We start from the raw sequence: 16,690 nt of genomic DNA, 5'->3' as shown, positions 1-16,690 counted from the left end.
GGTCAAAACCTGTTTTTAAAAATAAACAGAAACCTGTGGATGTAGGCCGCACTTAAACACACTGTGTGCTGTGGTTACGCTGGCTACGAAGTTTCTTTGCAGTTCTGACACCAACCGCTCACATGGCCAGGTTTTTTTCAGGGCAGCATCCTTATTGGCTAATGAGGGTTTGAGTGATGAGTCAGACATTTACCAGTGCAGCATGTACGTATAAATATTTCACCTGGGATACTCACCTGTCACTCAAAAACTCATGAGCCAATGGGAGCGCACTCCTGAAGAAACCTGACCACACAAAGTGTGTGTGAGAACTGTAAAGAAAGTCAGGCATCGAAACCACAGCTCAGTGATTTAAAACACAATTTAACACAATTACACTTCATTTGATGAGTTTTTCTTCTTTCAAATTCTCGTTTGTTTTACATTTAAGTTGTTTTTACTACTTCAGAAATGTTCACAGTGGAAGTGAATGGAACCAGACGTCCGAATCCTTTAAAACTTCTTCACAGAAACGCATCACACGAAGTGGTTACGAATACCTTGCCCATCGTCTGCCGAATGGGCTTGACTTTGAGCTCAGCTGACAACTGTGAACCCTTGTTTTTTGAGCTCCTCCTGCTTTGTGAGATCCACAGGAATCACATGAGCTATCCATCATGCTTTGTTTTTGTTTACAAGGTAGTTGTTGTCCAGTGTCCTCGGGTGCACTTTATTCTCCACCTGAGAGTCAGAGGTAGATGTTAAAATTTCCACAGGAGGTCGGATAATTTGCTGGGATCTGACCGGCTTAGGAACTCTGTGAGTGAGGAATCTACAGAACCCTCTACAGAATCTTACTGGAAAACCCTCCATGGCTTGTTCTAACGGACACCAAGACTGAACCCCTTGTGGAGCAGTTCCTAAAGGTGAGTGAGTATGTGAGCGAGTTACTAGCTGCTTTCTGGAGGTTTTCCCATATTTAAAAAACTAGCTTCATACTGGTTTATATTTATTCACTTACCACAGGCTACAGAGCCTCCTCGCGTAAAAACCTGGCCCATTTCTATAAAGACAGCAACAGCTTCATTAAAAAACAAATACATAAATATATAAAATAATAAAGCTTCACATGTTTAAGAGTCCATGCATCCTTTATTCCATTACATAGCAATACAACATCCAGTGTGTCGCCCTAAAGCAACAGCATCCAACATAAGGAGAGTAGTAATCTGTCTCACGGCACAGTTAAGGCTTCATTTAATCTGAGGAACAACCAAATAAAAAAAATTATTACACTAGCACTGATTTGTACCAACTAGATTCTCATATTATTCTGTATTAACACATTTGCATACAGTTATTCCAGTGTCGACGTCTTTAAAAAGGCTAAATACCATTTATTTCCCGTTGTACATTATGTATAGAGAGAAGACAGGTGCGTACAGTACGGATTATCTTACAAACCAGCCGTAAAAGAGGTGTAAATATTAATAAGTACTGGAAAAAACATTGTAAAAATGTCAGTATCAAAAACAATGGTGGGGCTCAGTCAGGGGTGTGTTCAGTCATTCTTAAAAAGCGTCTCCGTCAAAGACCTTGGAGGTTGAAATGAAAGGTCATTAGGACCCCCCCTCAGGACTTTTAGTAATGAAATGGAAAAACAAGATTACATCCTGTTTACAGACACACACACAAACCGCCACTGCTTTACCTAACAGCAAATACACACTCAAACCTGGAAAAGTCCTCCCCGACCGCCCAGAAATGCCTTCCACGGACCCAAAGCTGAGCATCACAGCCGCTGCAATTAAACAATCATGCTCCTTTTTTTTTTTTTTCTTTTTTTCACCAACACGGGAAGTCTGGACGTGTCCGAGTCGTCCACAGCCTACCCCTGAAACTCCTGAATACATTAACATTTCCAGTCGTGTTACTCTCGTTCTACAAATGAAAAGCAAACCCTTGAAGCGTTCTCGCTGTTCTTCATCTAGCTACGCTGCCTTTGTGATGTGTGTGCATGTGTGTGTGTGTGTGGGGGAGGGGGGGGGGTTGTTTTCATGTCCTTTGGGGTCAAGATGATGTCTGGAATGGAGGAGAAGCTGTGAAAAGGTTGGAGAAATGGCTCGATGCAATCAGTGGTTCACTTTGTACCTTATTGTTGTTTTGCCAAAGTTCAGTTTCACAGTGATTAATTTGTAGCAGCGAGCATTAACCCCAAGGAAAGCCCAACTTCCAGGGAATAACAGAGATTATTCGCCCCCGTGGTTTGAAGAGCAGCAGCTAGAATTGACCCCGAGAAAACCATCAAAATGGAGGAGCTAAATGTCTTGAAGGCCTAAGGCTTAACTATAAAAGCTGGCGCTAAAAGAAATCAAGAAAAGCTTTTTCACATTTTTCAAATCTGGACTGAACTGAGAACCGACGCTGTACAGTGTAGTGTTTACGCAGAAAACAATGCCCTGATTAATGTAGTAACACAAAGCACCATGCTCCAGAGCCACACGGGGAACCAGGAACCCTGCTCAAGTTCGTAGTGGATCTCTCTCCCTCTCTCTAAGGCAGGGCTCTTTTTCCAGTTAAATTTCTACTGAGCGCTTTTTTTTTTTTCCCCTACCTGGGCAGTATTTCCTTTCACTGGACAAAACAAACACAAACACTTGCGCACACATACTGGCCTTGTACAAACTCAGAGAGTATTCACCAATGAGAGAGAGAGAGAGAGAGAGAAATGGAATGCCACTAAATAATTAAAAACTAATCATCATCATCATCGTTCAGAGCATAAAAATAAAAACAGTGGTCACCTGAAAATATCCGCACCGTAAAAGTGCATCGTGAAATTCACCCCACGAGGTAAAAATCAGCTTAACATTTCAAAACCAAAAAACACAAAGAGTTTGTGGTGCAAAAACAAGAGAAACAAAGAAATGTCCTTCATCAGGTAGAAAATAAAGACGTTAATCAGAATCAGAAACCTGTCAATCAGTACAAGCCCCACCCCTCCCTAACGATGGGGCCCCGTTCTTTAAAGACACCACCACAGAGCGTTGAGGACTTCACGTTTCCCGTTTTGTTTTTCAGCAAGTGCAAATACTTGATGACGCCCCCTGCCTCGAGTCAGAGAGGAACGCCTCATGTGCCTGGATCTCGATGGTGTGTGTTCAGGAGGTCGCCAGCTCAAAGGAGATGAACTGCTTCAGTCTCTCCAGGTACTGCGCGTACAGCTCGATGTCGTTGTGCCCGGCGCCCTCCACCCACAGCGGCTCCACGGCTCGAGGGCAGCGTTCGTAAATGGCTAGACCGTGAGAGAAGTCGATGACCTCGTCCTCGGTGCCGTGAATCACCAGAACCGGGGAAGCCACCTTCGAGACTTTATCGATGCTGGAACACAAGAAGGAAAATATACGCTGTTAATAGCCACCTGAGTTCACAAAAACCCGCGATAGCACATATGGCTATTACTCAAAAGCTCAGCTCTCAAACGGTAGTGAAGCTCGAGGCAACACATTTGGCTTTTACAAAGTAAATCAGAAACAGGACCAATCAAAGCATAAACAAGTTCAAACCCTTTGTCCAACAAACCACCAACTCCTCTTAGAGTTCCCTCTAAGGACCATCTGTCATGGCTGGAGGTGTCTGGTGTTGGAGAAGACTGGATGTGTGAAGCATTTCATATTGTGGCTTATCAATTAGGCATACTAATTAATCCCGCTCACCACACGACTAATTATTGTTAGCGTCCTCATTAAAACTGAGAATCCTGACTGTAGTCAGTAGAAGGATAATTGTATGGAGCCATTTAACAGAGAACTGGCGTTCCGGAGCAGAACAACAACACGGCAAAAAAGGAATCAGAAGGTTTTGTTCACATCTTTAATAAACTCTCCCTCTTCACAGTGAAACTTATGTGATCTGCTTTGGTCAAAACCCCACAGCAGCACCTGTTCCTTTAAATGATAATGAGCCGCTCGCTGTTCACCCCGACCCCGAGCGCACAGCAGTGAGGAGCGAGGAGCAGAAGCTCTGGTTTTTAGCCGTTTTCGCTCTGTTCTCTTTCTTCTCCGTTTTTACTCAGTGCTCTTATTTCTCCGCGCTCGTTGTGTCTGTTTTGCTGAGTTTAACCTCGTCTTTGCGCTCTCACATAAACACGGGTCCAGCGCTGTGATTGGACAGACTCAGACGAGGGGACGGGGCCATTCTAAACTCTGCACTTGACGTCGGAAGTAGAGCAGAATCAGAACCACTCGAATAGTCCAATGTTTTACAATTTGGAATGGAATGAGTGATCTTGATTAAAAGTGTGTGTTTTGGTGGCCTCCAGATCCCCGCATTAACGTGCACATGCACTGAACAAGGGATTATTTTCGTAACATATAAATGAAAATACGCCAACAGCATGGTTATTTTATTTTCTCATTGCTTTGCTAAGAGTGTTGCGAGGCCATTTCTGAGTAGATTAGCCGTAACTCATGCTTCCTCAGCCCCTTTTTCTGCATCTATTTTCCTCCAGGTACAGTGTTGGAAAAAGCAGATTCTGAGTGAGAAACTCACTAAAGCTAATCCATCTTTACCTTTTAAAGCCTCATTAGTGCTCTGGTCAGTGCTCCACTTTAGCCCTGATGTATTTTTACTCTTCGTTCTCCCCGCAGCTCTGTGTGATTCATCCCTTCCTTGCTGTGTCCCTCATTCGAATTCCAGGACATGCTTCCGGAATACGACTATTTTCCCAAACCTTCAGACAAGGAGTAAAACTAAGAATAACCTTAAAGGACAACAATCTCCTTCCCTTTTACTACTCTTTTTAATTTAAAAATCACTATTAGCAATGTGACGTCAGAATCTGATTGACTGGGTGCTCTTGTTTCACAGTCTATGGGTTGGTGGGCTCCGGATCCAGGCCTTTCTGGGCCTGAATGTGAAAAGGGTTGAGACTCCAAAGAGGGTTGGGCTACCACTCTACTCTATACTCATTAGTGTCCCTGGGCAAGACTCCCAAAGCTACATTAGCCTACATTAGCTCTAAGTGGCCATATGCCAGCTATAAACACAAACGCATCACAATGTGGCGTTTTAATTTCTAAGAATAACATATCGGTCAGCGCTAGCTTCTTTGAGAGCTCAGCCGAAGTGGCCCAGTGTAGCCTGCATGAGGAATGAAACAATCCTGCAGCTCCAGCTGGCCAGCAGAAGAAAAACAAGAGCAAACGTCCCGATTCTTTCCGGACGACCTCGGCTCCCCACGCCAATTCCTCCTGATTTCCCTCTCTGTGGCCCTGCCGTGCTCGGTGCAGGTTTAATATTCCAAACCACGCCACACTGCAGCCCAAATATCCACAGAGACGGCCGAGTCATTAAACTTTCATACAGCCTGACTGTCCATTCAAGGCGCTCCCCCCGCACCAAACACACACACACACACACACACACACACACTGTTGAGTGTCGGCTTTGGCAAAGCAGAGGTGCTGAAAGTCAGCGGCTGGAACTGAAATCCACAGCCAGCTGCCTGGAGTTCCACACACACCGACAGGGACACTGCACAAGAATGTCATTCGGCTTTCAGAACCCATCACACCGGAGGAGAGCGTCTGAGCTTAAATCCAGGAATGTGCCGTCGGGGACAGACGTGTGATGGAAGCAGACACAGCTCCGGTCTGATACCTATCAGTGGTATTATAGTGATACTGGGAGGAAATGCAAGAACGGACACTTTAACAAACAAACAATCAACTGATCTAGAAACAGCTACGAAAAGCTTGCACTGTAAAAGAAATAAACGTAAGAGAAGTAACCTGTACGTACTGAACTCAAGCGCATTAACCTCTAATAAAACCTCTCCCTGCTGTTCTTTCAGTGGAAGCTTCTACTCTTTGGGGACGACGTCTTCAACTTGACGCTGGAACATGTCATTGAGGATTTGATGGCATTTAGCCAGAGATCTTTACTTGGAGGTCATTCTAAATGCACTGGATGGAGCTCCACAGCCCAGTGTTGGGAAGCTTTATATCCATCAACTCCACCCCTGGCCCTTTGAGCAAGGTCACTCCATTTTGCGTCCCCAACTTCACCACTGGGTTTCTACAGAGTTCACAACAGACAGACACTAGCCCTGGAAGACAACTGTGTCCAGGTCACTTCACAACATCCGAACAACATTCCAGACACGTTTGGACATGAAAGACTAATACGGCCGACAAGGAAGGGACGTTTATACCCAACTCACACTCGTTTATAAAGTCACTGTTCACTCATTTTCATACGTTTCCTCTAAGAAAACTGTGAGAGGACAGAATGACACAGGCTTTATTTCTTGTGAGCGATCTGTTCTTCTACAGTTTTTATTCACTTGCATTTTAGTGTCAGCCCTGTCCCAGAACCAATCAGAGTCAATGATGTGATGATATCATCCTTTTGAATGCATTCAGACTCTAAAGACCTGCTGGGAGCGGAGGAGTGTCTCAGGGGGACGTTTATAATGAAGCATTGTCCGTGTCTCCTCGGTGATGGGCCTCCTGCATCCAGACAGCGATAAAATCACCGCAGGACACGCAATCTGCAGCCCACCCGACCTTACCGGCAGAGCCTCTGTGGCTTTATCGCCTCTGGAACAACACACTGGCTCCCCCGCAGTCCCCCCCCCACCACCCCGAAGTCTAGTGTCTGATGCACCGGGGCAGTGTAGGACAACGGTGTGTGCGTGTGGACACCTCTCAGCTTGTGTCAGTTGCAGGGGCGTCCAAACCCAGGCCAGTGCTATTGTTCCCCTACCAACGCAGTGCTGTTTACGTTGTCATGGTGATTTATTTAACGACACATTAACGAATAAATAAATACTGAATATAGCGCAGGGTAAAGGCTTCATTTTGTGGCACATCTTTAAATCGACCCGTGGTAATTAAGCTGAAACTGACTTCCTGATCATTTATTCTGATTTAAACCCTTACGTGCAAAGAAGGTCTGCTCTGGTGTGTGAAGTCTATTCAATGTTAAACACGTAACTATGGAGAAATTTCTCACGTTGGTTTCTGCTCCGTTCCTAATCAACACTTTGTGATCAACCTCCAACTTCACGAAGCGCATCCTAGAGAGAATCACTCAGAGTGTGTCGAGAAGCAGCTCGGTGCCAATAACGAAGGCTTCCGTTCATTACAGAGAAGGTTTGTGCACCATTAGTGCGCACACTCACTTTAAACAGTCAGTACTGCCTTACTGTGGCTAGCATAATGAAGCTACTATAATGAGGCACCAGCGCAGACAGAAGTGAGTGGGAGACTGGAGTCTATTCATCCATCAAAAGAGAGAAGGAACCAAAGAGAGACGGCATGTGAGAGAAACACTTTCATTACAATAGAGCAGGCCTATAGCAATCATTAATTCTCACTTCCATGAAGTCTGAGCGAGGGCGAGCGAGAATAAAAGAGAGAGAGAGAGAGAGAGAGAGAATGAATTCCGTGCGCTCGTTTAGGATTCATTCGCCGCGTCTCTGATCACAGCTGGAGCGCTAAACATCATCCGGAAAAAGAAGCACACAAATGCAAGCCATTACACTGCTTTTAAGTTTTAAGTGTACTTTAATTTGATCCCATTGTCAATACGGACTGCAGGAGAGTTCAATACCTTTCCCTTTCTCTCAGTTACAGAAGCAGTTGACGTGCAGAGCTCGTGGTGACACCGTGCACTGCACTGCATTTAAAATAACTCATTATCACGAGCGGTGCTGGGCGGTGCACATCATACGGCGGAAGGATTGTGAATACCTGCTCATCCAGGATTTCTTCTGAAATGAAGAGTGTTAATCAGGACTAACGCGGGCTAAGCTTTGACTTCTCGGGGAAGGCTTCAGACCCGACGTTGGAGAGTTGCTCTGTGGTCAACAGTCATGATTAATGAGAAGATTAACATGTTAGCAAGCACACGGAGTTTAGCTAAACAGGACTAATCCTCTCTTTGTAATGAAAAATGCTGTTGATCCATGTTCCTTTATTGTTGAAGATAGCTATGACAGGCTCAGATCAGTGGTATTTAGATAAGAAAAAGAAAAAACACTAAAATTCAGATGTTTCCTCTCTGTTTGTTGCTCTCCAGTCGGTTTACAAAGACCTTGTGTCTGTGAGTGAGTCGAAGAATAAACTCGGCTCGGTATGCTAGGCTCTCTCTCTCCGTCCTCATGGTTGTTTTATTTAGACAACGTAGATGAAAAGCACAAACAGTGATGAGGATGTTGCTCCATAAGTGTTTCAGATCCGTTAAGGTGGAAATGTCTCCAAACTCGGGAGACAATCGAAAGTGCTACAAAACTAAACAACTCGAGTTACAAATGTGTTTCTGTTGTAATTCAAAGAGTGGATAGGAACTCAGAGGATTTACACTATGACAGCCACACACAAACTACTGCCCCCCCCCCTCAAACACACCATTCCACCTTAAAAAAAATGTGGCGCTTAGAATGTGCTTCCCTACAATTGTAGACAATCCCTTTCATTTTGTGCCAAATGTTTGAGAGAATCTGATCATGTTCTAAGAGAGGATTATCATGTTTTCAAAAGGAATATTAGGACACTACTGCTCTGAGCCTACAGCCGATGAACTCGAATGCACTCACCAACATCGTTTAATTTCAAAACGTGTACATGCAAAACACCAGGGTCCCTTTCAAAATGGAAAACCTGCTCAACAGGCCGTGAGATGACTGGGACCCACCTCTAAAAGTCTCCACGCGACGGGAGTTTTGGCTCAAACGTTCCTGCATTTTACACTGAGCAGATCTGAGAAACCTGAGAGAGGTGTGAGGAATTGAGAGCAGAAAGAGCTCACAAACACGTCCGGGTTTTGACTGCAGAAGGGTTTTGAAAGGAACCGGATTGTTTGGCACATTCAAGTGTTGAAGGGAAATGCCAATTTTGAGCAGGTTTTTACGAAGTGAAGGGAAGCAGAGTGTTGGTAAGAGCTCAGAGCACCAATGCCCTTTCAAAATATAGTACAGGAGGTCCTCGGGTTACGTCAGTCCCGAGTTACGATGTTTCGTGGTTACGACACATCTTCCATGGTTTTGCGTCGTAACGTGAACTTCATGTTTTGTGTGCGTGGCAGAAGAATACGCGGTTACGCGGCTCAGGACTGAGGAGGATAGGTGTTAGGTTAGGATCAGTGCTTACAGTATGTTATTCACGTACAGTATGTACGTATGTTCCGACTTACACCGAAAATCGGTTTACGACGCGACGTAGGAACGGATCAACGTCATAAGTCGAGGACCCACTGTATTCCTTTCCAAAACATGATAAACTTCTCTCGAAACGTGACAGTATTCTCTCAAAGACTTTGGCACAAAACCAATCCCATATTAGTCATGTTACAGAGGAAGTTAGGAGTCTTGCCCAAGGCTCTTATTGGCGTAGTGTGGTGTGTTTATATAGAGACAGGGATATGGAATCCTGGTCTGTTATTACCACTACACCTCACTAAACAAAGATCCTACCCCCCAAAAAAACTCATAATTTCAACCTAACGCTATTTAAAACATTATCTCAGCAGTAAACCGTCACAGGGAAGTTTGGAGGCGTCGGGCGCAATATCGTTTTACAGTCTTTCACAGATTGAGTACAGTGGGTCACTCAATACAGATGATAGCTGATATTGATTTGAGAAAAGCTCTCGTCTCGTCAAGGCTTCCAGAAAGCGCAGAGCGAAGAAAAAAAAAACCAACCCACTCTGTTATTTTATGGGCTGTATGCAGCACTTACTGCTGCCTTCATGTCAATTCACTCAATTGGATTTTAAACCAGACCCTTTCTCAGCCTTTCATTTCACACTCTGACTCCTAGCTCTAATATAGATCAGGATGTGCCTGATTAAACCAATCCCAGATCCGCCGCGCAGCGTAATGATCCTAAATCCTAAAATCTACCCCGAGTTTTCTGGAAATCAAATGAAGCAGCCACTTAGCCGAGGTCCGTGTCCAGTGCCCTGGAAAAGTCAGCTATTTTTACCAGCGCCGGGTCACGTCACGTCTTTCATGAGTTTGCAGTTAAAGTGTTTCAGACGGGAGAGAGGGAACCCTGTGGTCTGCACAGACTTAGAGAGCAGCCTGCAGCAGCCCCATGAGGATGAGCGTTTATCTCAACAGGACAGTGACCTCATTGCTGAATCCTACTGAAATGATCAGGGTAGTATTACAGCAAGTAGCAAGAATTTGTAAAAGAGAGAGACGTCTGGGTGCTACTGCGGGAGGAGAACAAACAGAGTTCAACCCAAAATCAGGTTAATTCCATGACAAATTTGTTTACAGTGAGTTTTAATTTGACCGGTAGGTTTCTTCAAAACGACAAAAGACAAAAGGGACTGTGCTAAAATGTACATTTATATGCCTTTATTATTAAAAACGCCACGTCAAAAGTGATTCATTCCCAATGAAGGAGTGCCCCAAAGATCCTTGTAACGTCTACCACCTCCAGAAGCAGTCTACTCCACTGTAGACGTGAAGTAGACGACGCAGTAGTGGCAGGGATCAATTAAAGACCTCAGTGAGGACCTCCGGTTGTAAACGGTGGGTGTACACAAGAAAGGACCACGGCTATAAAGTGATGTCAAGTGCCAGCATTCGCTATGTAACAGGATACACTCGAGTTTGTATGTGTGTATCATCACTGTCCAAAGACGAAATGTTTCTTCAAAATGGTGTCTTTACAAGAGAAAGAAAAACCTTCTTTATTTCAACAGAAGTCGATGTAAAACAAAGACTTTACTGAAAGTGATTTTGGAGCGAAGTTTCCCCACAGTGTGAAGGACAGCTGGTGGTTTCAAATGATGTGGTAAACAAAACACCCACGAACATGGAGATACGTGTTTTTAATTGAACAACGATGGTATGAACGTCCAGACACGCATTTAAGTGCCAGGGGTAAATTGGGTCTCTCTGTATTGATTATTGATTTATCAAACCTCAGTAAGAATATGGTTATGACGTATGGTGATGTTCTACTTGTGTCGTATCACCTACCAACAAGTGATATTGTGGAATGTGTGTATACACCCCATATGTTCATCACATAACGTCAGACAATGCACTTGATCTTCTGCAACATCTCCACTGCTGTAGGCCATATCTAACCCTAGTTTTACACGCTGTACTGGTGTGAACTTTAATAACACGAAGTGTGTGCATTCAGAAAGGTCATAAGCAGCATGACACCGAGTTTAAAAGGCTCTGTGAATTAAAACCCACTGCTGACTAGACTCAGACCTTTAGATACGGAGCTCCGTCTGCTTTCTCTTCCTCCTCCACATATCCATATCCACATACTATAGAGAGAGGAAACCACAGGTCACCGACAGAGCTGCTGACCACCCAACACTGCAGGACACAAACTGACTATCAGTTAATGTAAAAATAATATCACCCCGAGAGCCTGGAGTTATAAAGAGTGCAGCCAATCTGTCATTTTTCGAAGCTTAACACCGACTCAGGAAAAAGTTAATCTGTTCCGACTGTGAGCTCAGCCGAGCCTCAGAGGAGACATTCTCATTCTGATCTTGTGAATTTGTCACGATATTTTGGCAAATCTAGGCTTAGATTAAACAAATAGCCCTGTATTTTGCAGCAGGTTGAAAGCTTCCCTGTGAAACATTGCCGCCACCAAAACAGTGGTTTTCACTTTATTTTTTTCACCCAATTTATTAACACTTCTGTTTATCTGATTTTATAATAAAGAGTCAACATTAGCATCAGGTGAGAAATGTACCGTCACGAGGCTAATGCACCTCTGGATGAGGAGGTCCCAGGGCAGTGGTGTGTGTTCTCTTTATATCCGCAGAAGAGAGGAGAAGGTTGTTTCCTTCTACTTTATATAAAAGTCCTGGACAGATGGGTTAATTTGACCTGAATATTGTAGAGGATCTGTCTTAGTTTACACAGGGACGAGTTCGTTTTAGATGCAGGGCTCCAGAAGAAAAAAGGGAAAAAGGTCAAACAGCTCTTGTCAATTGCCCAAAAAAACGTAGACACAGCTCTAAACAACAATGAAATATTTAAATCTGAAAGGGGTTTTGAATAATAAGCATTTGTTGACCTACTTCTGTTGCATCATCTGCTCCGCTCTGTTAATAACGGGAGATCTCAGTGCTGTTCTGGGTTTATTTAATCGAAACAAAGCTGTAAATTCAAGACAACACTAAATAAAGCAGGTTATAACCGAAAACGCAGCTTGTGATTTGAAAATTTCACGTTTGATGAACGGAAGCCGTAAGAAGGGCTCCTACCCACTCCGAGTGACCACAGCCCTTTTGTTTATAGACAGACCAACGCAACTCGTACGTCCAAAGGTCTATTTGTGGCGTGCCTTTATTTGGGCACACAAGCTTGACAAGACCAAACAAACCGGGCCTTAATCCTGTGAGAACTGGACTGTAATGTGGGATCCGTATCTGAGAATCAGGTCAAAGCTAAGCCCTGAAATCCAACATCCCTGACATGCTGCCACAGCGCTGAAATACTCTGCGGCGTGTCCCGAGCCAAATATACAGTGGAGCGGAGCTGTTAATTACGTACTTGTGATTTCCAGACAGAGTCGGCGAGTGAATGAAGCCCCACTAAAGATTCCTCTCAACGTGACAAAGACTTGGAATAGCACAGACATCCACACTCAGCAGCTGCTCCGCTCGCCTCTCGTCTTTTTGTTTCACGAGAAAGCAACCATTACTGTCCAATTTCCACCGCGGCTACTCTTCAAGAAGACACGGATCTGCAAGTTCTGCAGCTATTGTTCCAAATTTAGGCACCGTTTCGAGGCTCAGTGATGTTTTGAGATCTCAATGACAGTGCAAAGAAAGCAGGAGAGATGAGATCAGAAGCATGGAAAGCCTCCTTTGTGCGTACGGCCTGTGTGTTCGGATGCTTTAAAGATGCCAATGGAAGTACAAGCATTAGCTAGTTACCGAATTAGACCTGTACACACATCCCCACTAATGCAGAGCAGTGGTTTAATAATAACCTGGGCCGACAGAGGAGAAGGGATAAGATTTCCTGGGTCTGGAGGTATGGCTCGCTCTCTCTCTCTCTCTGATAATGGCTGCGCTACACTGGACGGCTTATGTTCGACTTGTTTTGGATGCTGTCCCACACTCGGTCATGTCAGATCCAGCAGCTGACCTGGGAAATGACTTCAGAGTCAAAGTATCAGGGGTGAATTCAGATTAAAAAAACACTGTGTTTCAATAAAACTTGTTAAAGGAACAATGGGTTGTATTTTTTAATTAAAATTAGAGCTTCAATATCATTGTGATGCTGCACTGAGCTGAATCAGGGAGAATGGAGCCTCTGTTGTTGCTACTCTGGGCTCAGCCCTGCAGAAACGGCGCTATGTAACTTCTGGATGAGGGTAGGAAACCAGCCCCCTCCCTCCCCCTCCCCCTTGATCTTAGGACAGTGCTGTAACCTTACCTAGTGTTCCTTTAAAGGTAAGTTCGTACCCGTACAAAGGTTCTTTAGTAAAGAAATGGTTCTCTATTGAACCCTGAACACTTGAAGAACCTTTAGGGTTCTTCAGATTGACAGAGAATGTGCTGTAGATGGTTCTACACAGTACCTTTTAGAAAAGGCTTCTCTATGAAACCAAAAACATTCCACCATGGTTCAATGTAGAACCCTTTGAATCATGCTTAAGGTTCTTCAAGTGTTCAGGGTTCAATGTAGAACCCTTTCTTTACTAAAGAACCTTTGTAGAACCATCATTTTTGAGTGTGTACAGCTAAAAGTTTAATCTTTTTTTTACTTTAATTCAAAAGAATGTACATTTTCAAATTGCCAGACCTTTAATTAGAATTCCAGCCGAAGTCTTTCAAAACAGTGCCTTGTGTTTTAAACAGAAACTGTGAGCTTGTATAACAGATTTAGACCAATCACAGGCAGCCAAACATTGCACTGTTTAAATGACCACAACCACAACAATATGGAAAACATTCAGTGTTCAATATTAAAGACAGATCCAAACAGAACTGGATCATCGTTTACAGAAAATGAAATTTAAATCACAATATTGGTCAGAAATCAACTGCAATGAGATATTTTCCCCAAACTGTTCTGCTCTAAACAGCCCACTACCAGCCAGTGTGAAGATGACCAGCAGAAAGTGCACTTATTACATGCAGATGATCTGGTAACGTCTGGTTTTTCTAATCTGAGTGTGCTCTTGTGGACAGCACAGTGGCGCAGCAGGTAGTGTCACAGTCACATAGGGACACAGGGACCTGGAGGTTGTGTGTTCGAGTCCTGCTCCAAATGACTGTCTGTGAGGAGTGTGGTGTGTTCTCCCTGTGTCTGCGTGGGTTTCCTCCGAGTGAGTGTCTGTGAGGAGTGTGGTGTGTTCTCCCTGTGTCTGCGTGGGTTTCCTCCGGGTGACTGTCTGTGAGGAGTGTGGTGTGTTCTCCCTGTATCTGCGTGGGTTTCCTCCGGGTGACTGTCTGTGAGGAGTGTGGTGTGTTCTCCCTGTGTCTGCGTGGGTTTCCTCCGAGTGAGTGTCTGTGAGGAGTGTGGTGTGTTCTCCCTGTATCTGCGTGGGTTTCCTCCGGGTGACTGTCTGTGAGGAGTGTGGTGTGTTCTCCCTGTATCTGCGTGGGTTTCCTCCGGGTGACTGTCTGTGAGGAGTGTGGTGTGTTCTCTCTGTGTCTGCGTGGGTTTCCTCCGGGTGACTGTCTGTGAGGAGTGTGGTGTGTTCTCTCTGTGTCTGCGTGGGTTTCCTCCGGGTGACTGTCTGTGAGGAGTGTGGTGTGTTCTCCCTGTGTCTGCGTGGGTTTCCTCCGGGTGCTCCGGTTTTCTCCCTCAGTCCAAAAACACACGTTGGTAGGTGGATTGGTGACTCAAAATTGTCCGTAGGTGTGAGTGAGTGTGTGAGTGTGTGTGTTGCCCTGTGAAGGACTGGCGCCCCCTCCAGGGTGTATTCCTGCCTTGCGCCCAATGATTCCAGGTAGGCTCTGGACCCACCGCCGCCCTGAACTGGATAAGGGTTACAGACAATGGATAGATGGATGGTATGCTGTCTTCTGAAGAGTAAGACTAACCACGTGCCTAACTCTCACTATAACCCTGTTACCGTTGTGCATTTAAACACTCGATGCGTTTCCTGTGTGTGTCAGTGATTTGAGAAATGAACAAACAACAAATGAATTTCTGTTGACTCTCAGCCTCATTGAGGCTTAAAACGCTACTAATTACCTTTTGATTGAACAGAAACACTTAGAGATATGGGATATCCCAGAACACAAATAACTGCACATCTCCTCCTTCATGTGAACAGCCTGTAGATACAGCATCCATTAACTGTCAGTGCAGCAGGCAAAAGCCACCTGCTAAATTAGACCAGCGCACACACTTCCACCAGCGCAAAACAGCAATTTAATAATAATCCCGGCTGATGGAATAGGAGGCGAGTGCTGTGTGTGTGACTGTAGTTTGTGGCTATTTGCAGGAGCAGTCGACAGAATCGTGCACAAAACCCATGCACCATTAAGAGCAGAACTTATTTAATGGCCACAGGTGCAGAGGGGCACATGGTGATGAAAAATAGAGGAAATACATTTGTTTGCTTGGTGCATCGCTGACGTCAAACGCGACCACTTCCACTGTCACGTTCACAATGAAGCCGTAATGAAGTTGATGCCGAGGCTAAAAATTAGATAAGGCAAGCGTGTGTGTACACAGACGTGAGTCTTCACCCGCGGAAGAGCAGCGCTCGCGTTTCAAGCCACAGCTGATTAAGGTAATCAGTGCCTTTAAACCTGGGCCCTCCGCACTGCAGCGTTTCTCCTTTTCTAACACCACTGCGTAAAGGTGGACAAGCGCTGCAGTTACAGCTGTGTTAAAGGACCACATTCAAACTGCAAGTGTTGCCTCAGTTATTTGGAGATTGAGAATTCAACTTGGCTTCACTCTTTGCGGTGGGTAGAAAGAAAGGTCCCAGCTTGACCAGGCGGGAGTTTGTGTTCTCTTTCTAGCGTGTTGAGCTCCAATGGTGTTGTGTTAGTAGTATTTTGATGTGTAAGGCCCAAATACTGCAGGTTTGTTAAATCTATTTCTTACTAATTGAAGGAATAAGGTTTAAAAGACCGCTGGTCCCCCCCCCAAACGGTGTTGGGAAACTCTAATAGGCGTCTTGCCTGTGACGTAGATGGTGGACAACACTCTAGAAGCTGCACCTAATTTAATGCAGAATGAGGAAAAGGTGTGTTGTTTTTGGCTGCAATCATTCAATGTACAGTGGGACATCTGTGAACAAATGGCCCAAAGATCCCAAAATATCCAGAAAATGGACTAAATTTGTCCACTTTAAACGGGCACTTTGGAAAGGACCATCCGCTCACTCCGTTATCTGTAGCTCATTTCACTGGCGCTTTTCCAACAATATGGGCATGTAAGGACACCAACGAAAGGTGTTCAAGAGCCTCTGTAACATGGAGGTAAACAGGGTAAGGACACTCACTTCGCCTGTTTTAGTTGGTGTTAGTTAACGTTAGCTTGACTCGCTAAACTCGGTGTCTCAGATTATACTCGGCTACGTAGCTGCATTACGGAGGTTTATAGTGTCGGATGAATTCCGCGGCGTTGTTCGGCTGTTGTCCACCAGTGACGTCACGGTCGCGTTCGAGAATTTCCGTAGAGAGCTCGGGTTTTTCCGTCACTTTAATAAAATTGTCAGTTTTAAAGCAAATTAAGCTGCTA

The 16,690-nt window shown here is 44.7% G+C and overlaps 1 protein-coding gene across 1 annotated transcript in view; it reads right to left on the bottom strand.

The window, feature by feature from the left end:
- Positions 1 to 1,125: 1,125 nt before the first annotated feature.
- The window catches only part of abhd17c (abhydrolase domain containing 17C, depalmitoylase), a 45,510-nt gene continuing 29,945 nt past the window's right edge, over positions 1,126 to 16,690 (bottom strand). The window contains exon 3 of the mRNA XM_066648195.1: positions 1,126 to 3,360. Coding sequence (XP_066504292.1) covers positions 3,141 to 3,360 — 220 coding nt within the window. The 3' untranslated portion in view covers positions 1,126 to 3,140. The remainder of the gene's footprint in view (positions 3,361 to 16,690) is intronic.

This window comes from Hoplias malabaricus, chromosome 16 (genome assembly GCF_029633855.1).
Source record: "Hoplias malabaricus isolate fHopMal1 chromosome 16, fHopMal1.hap1, whole genome shotgun sequence".
Lineage (NCBI taxonomy): Eukaryota > Metazoa > Chordata > Actinopteri > Characiformes > Erythrinidae > Hoplias > Hoplias malabaricus.
Note: the sequence above shows the minus strand (reverse complement) of the source record. Positions and strands in the feature narration are given on the sequence as shown.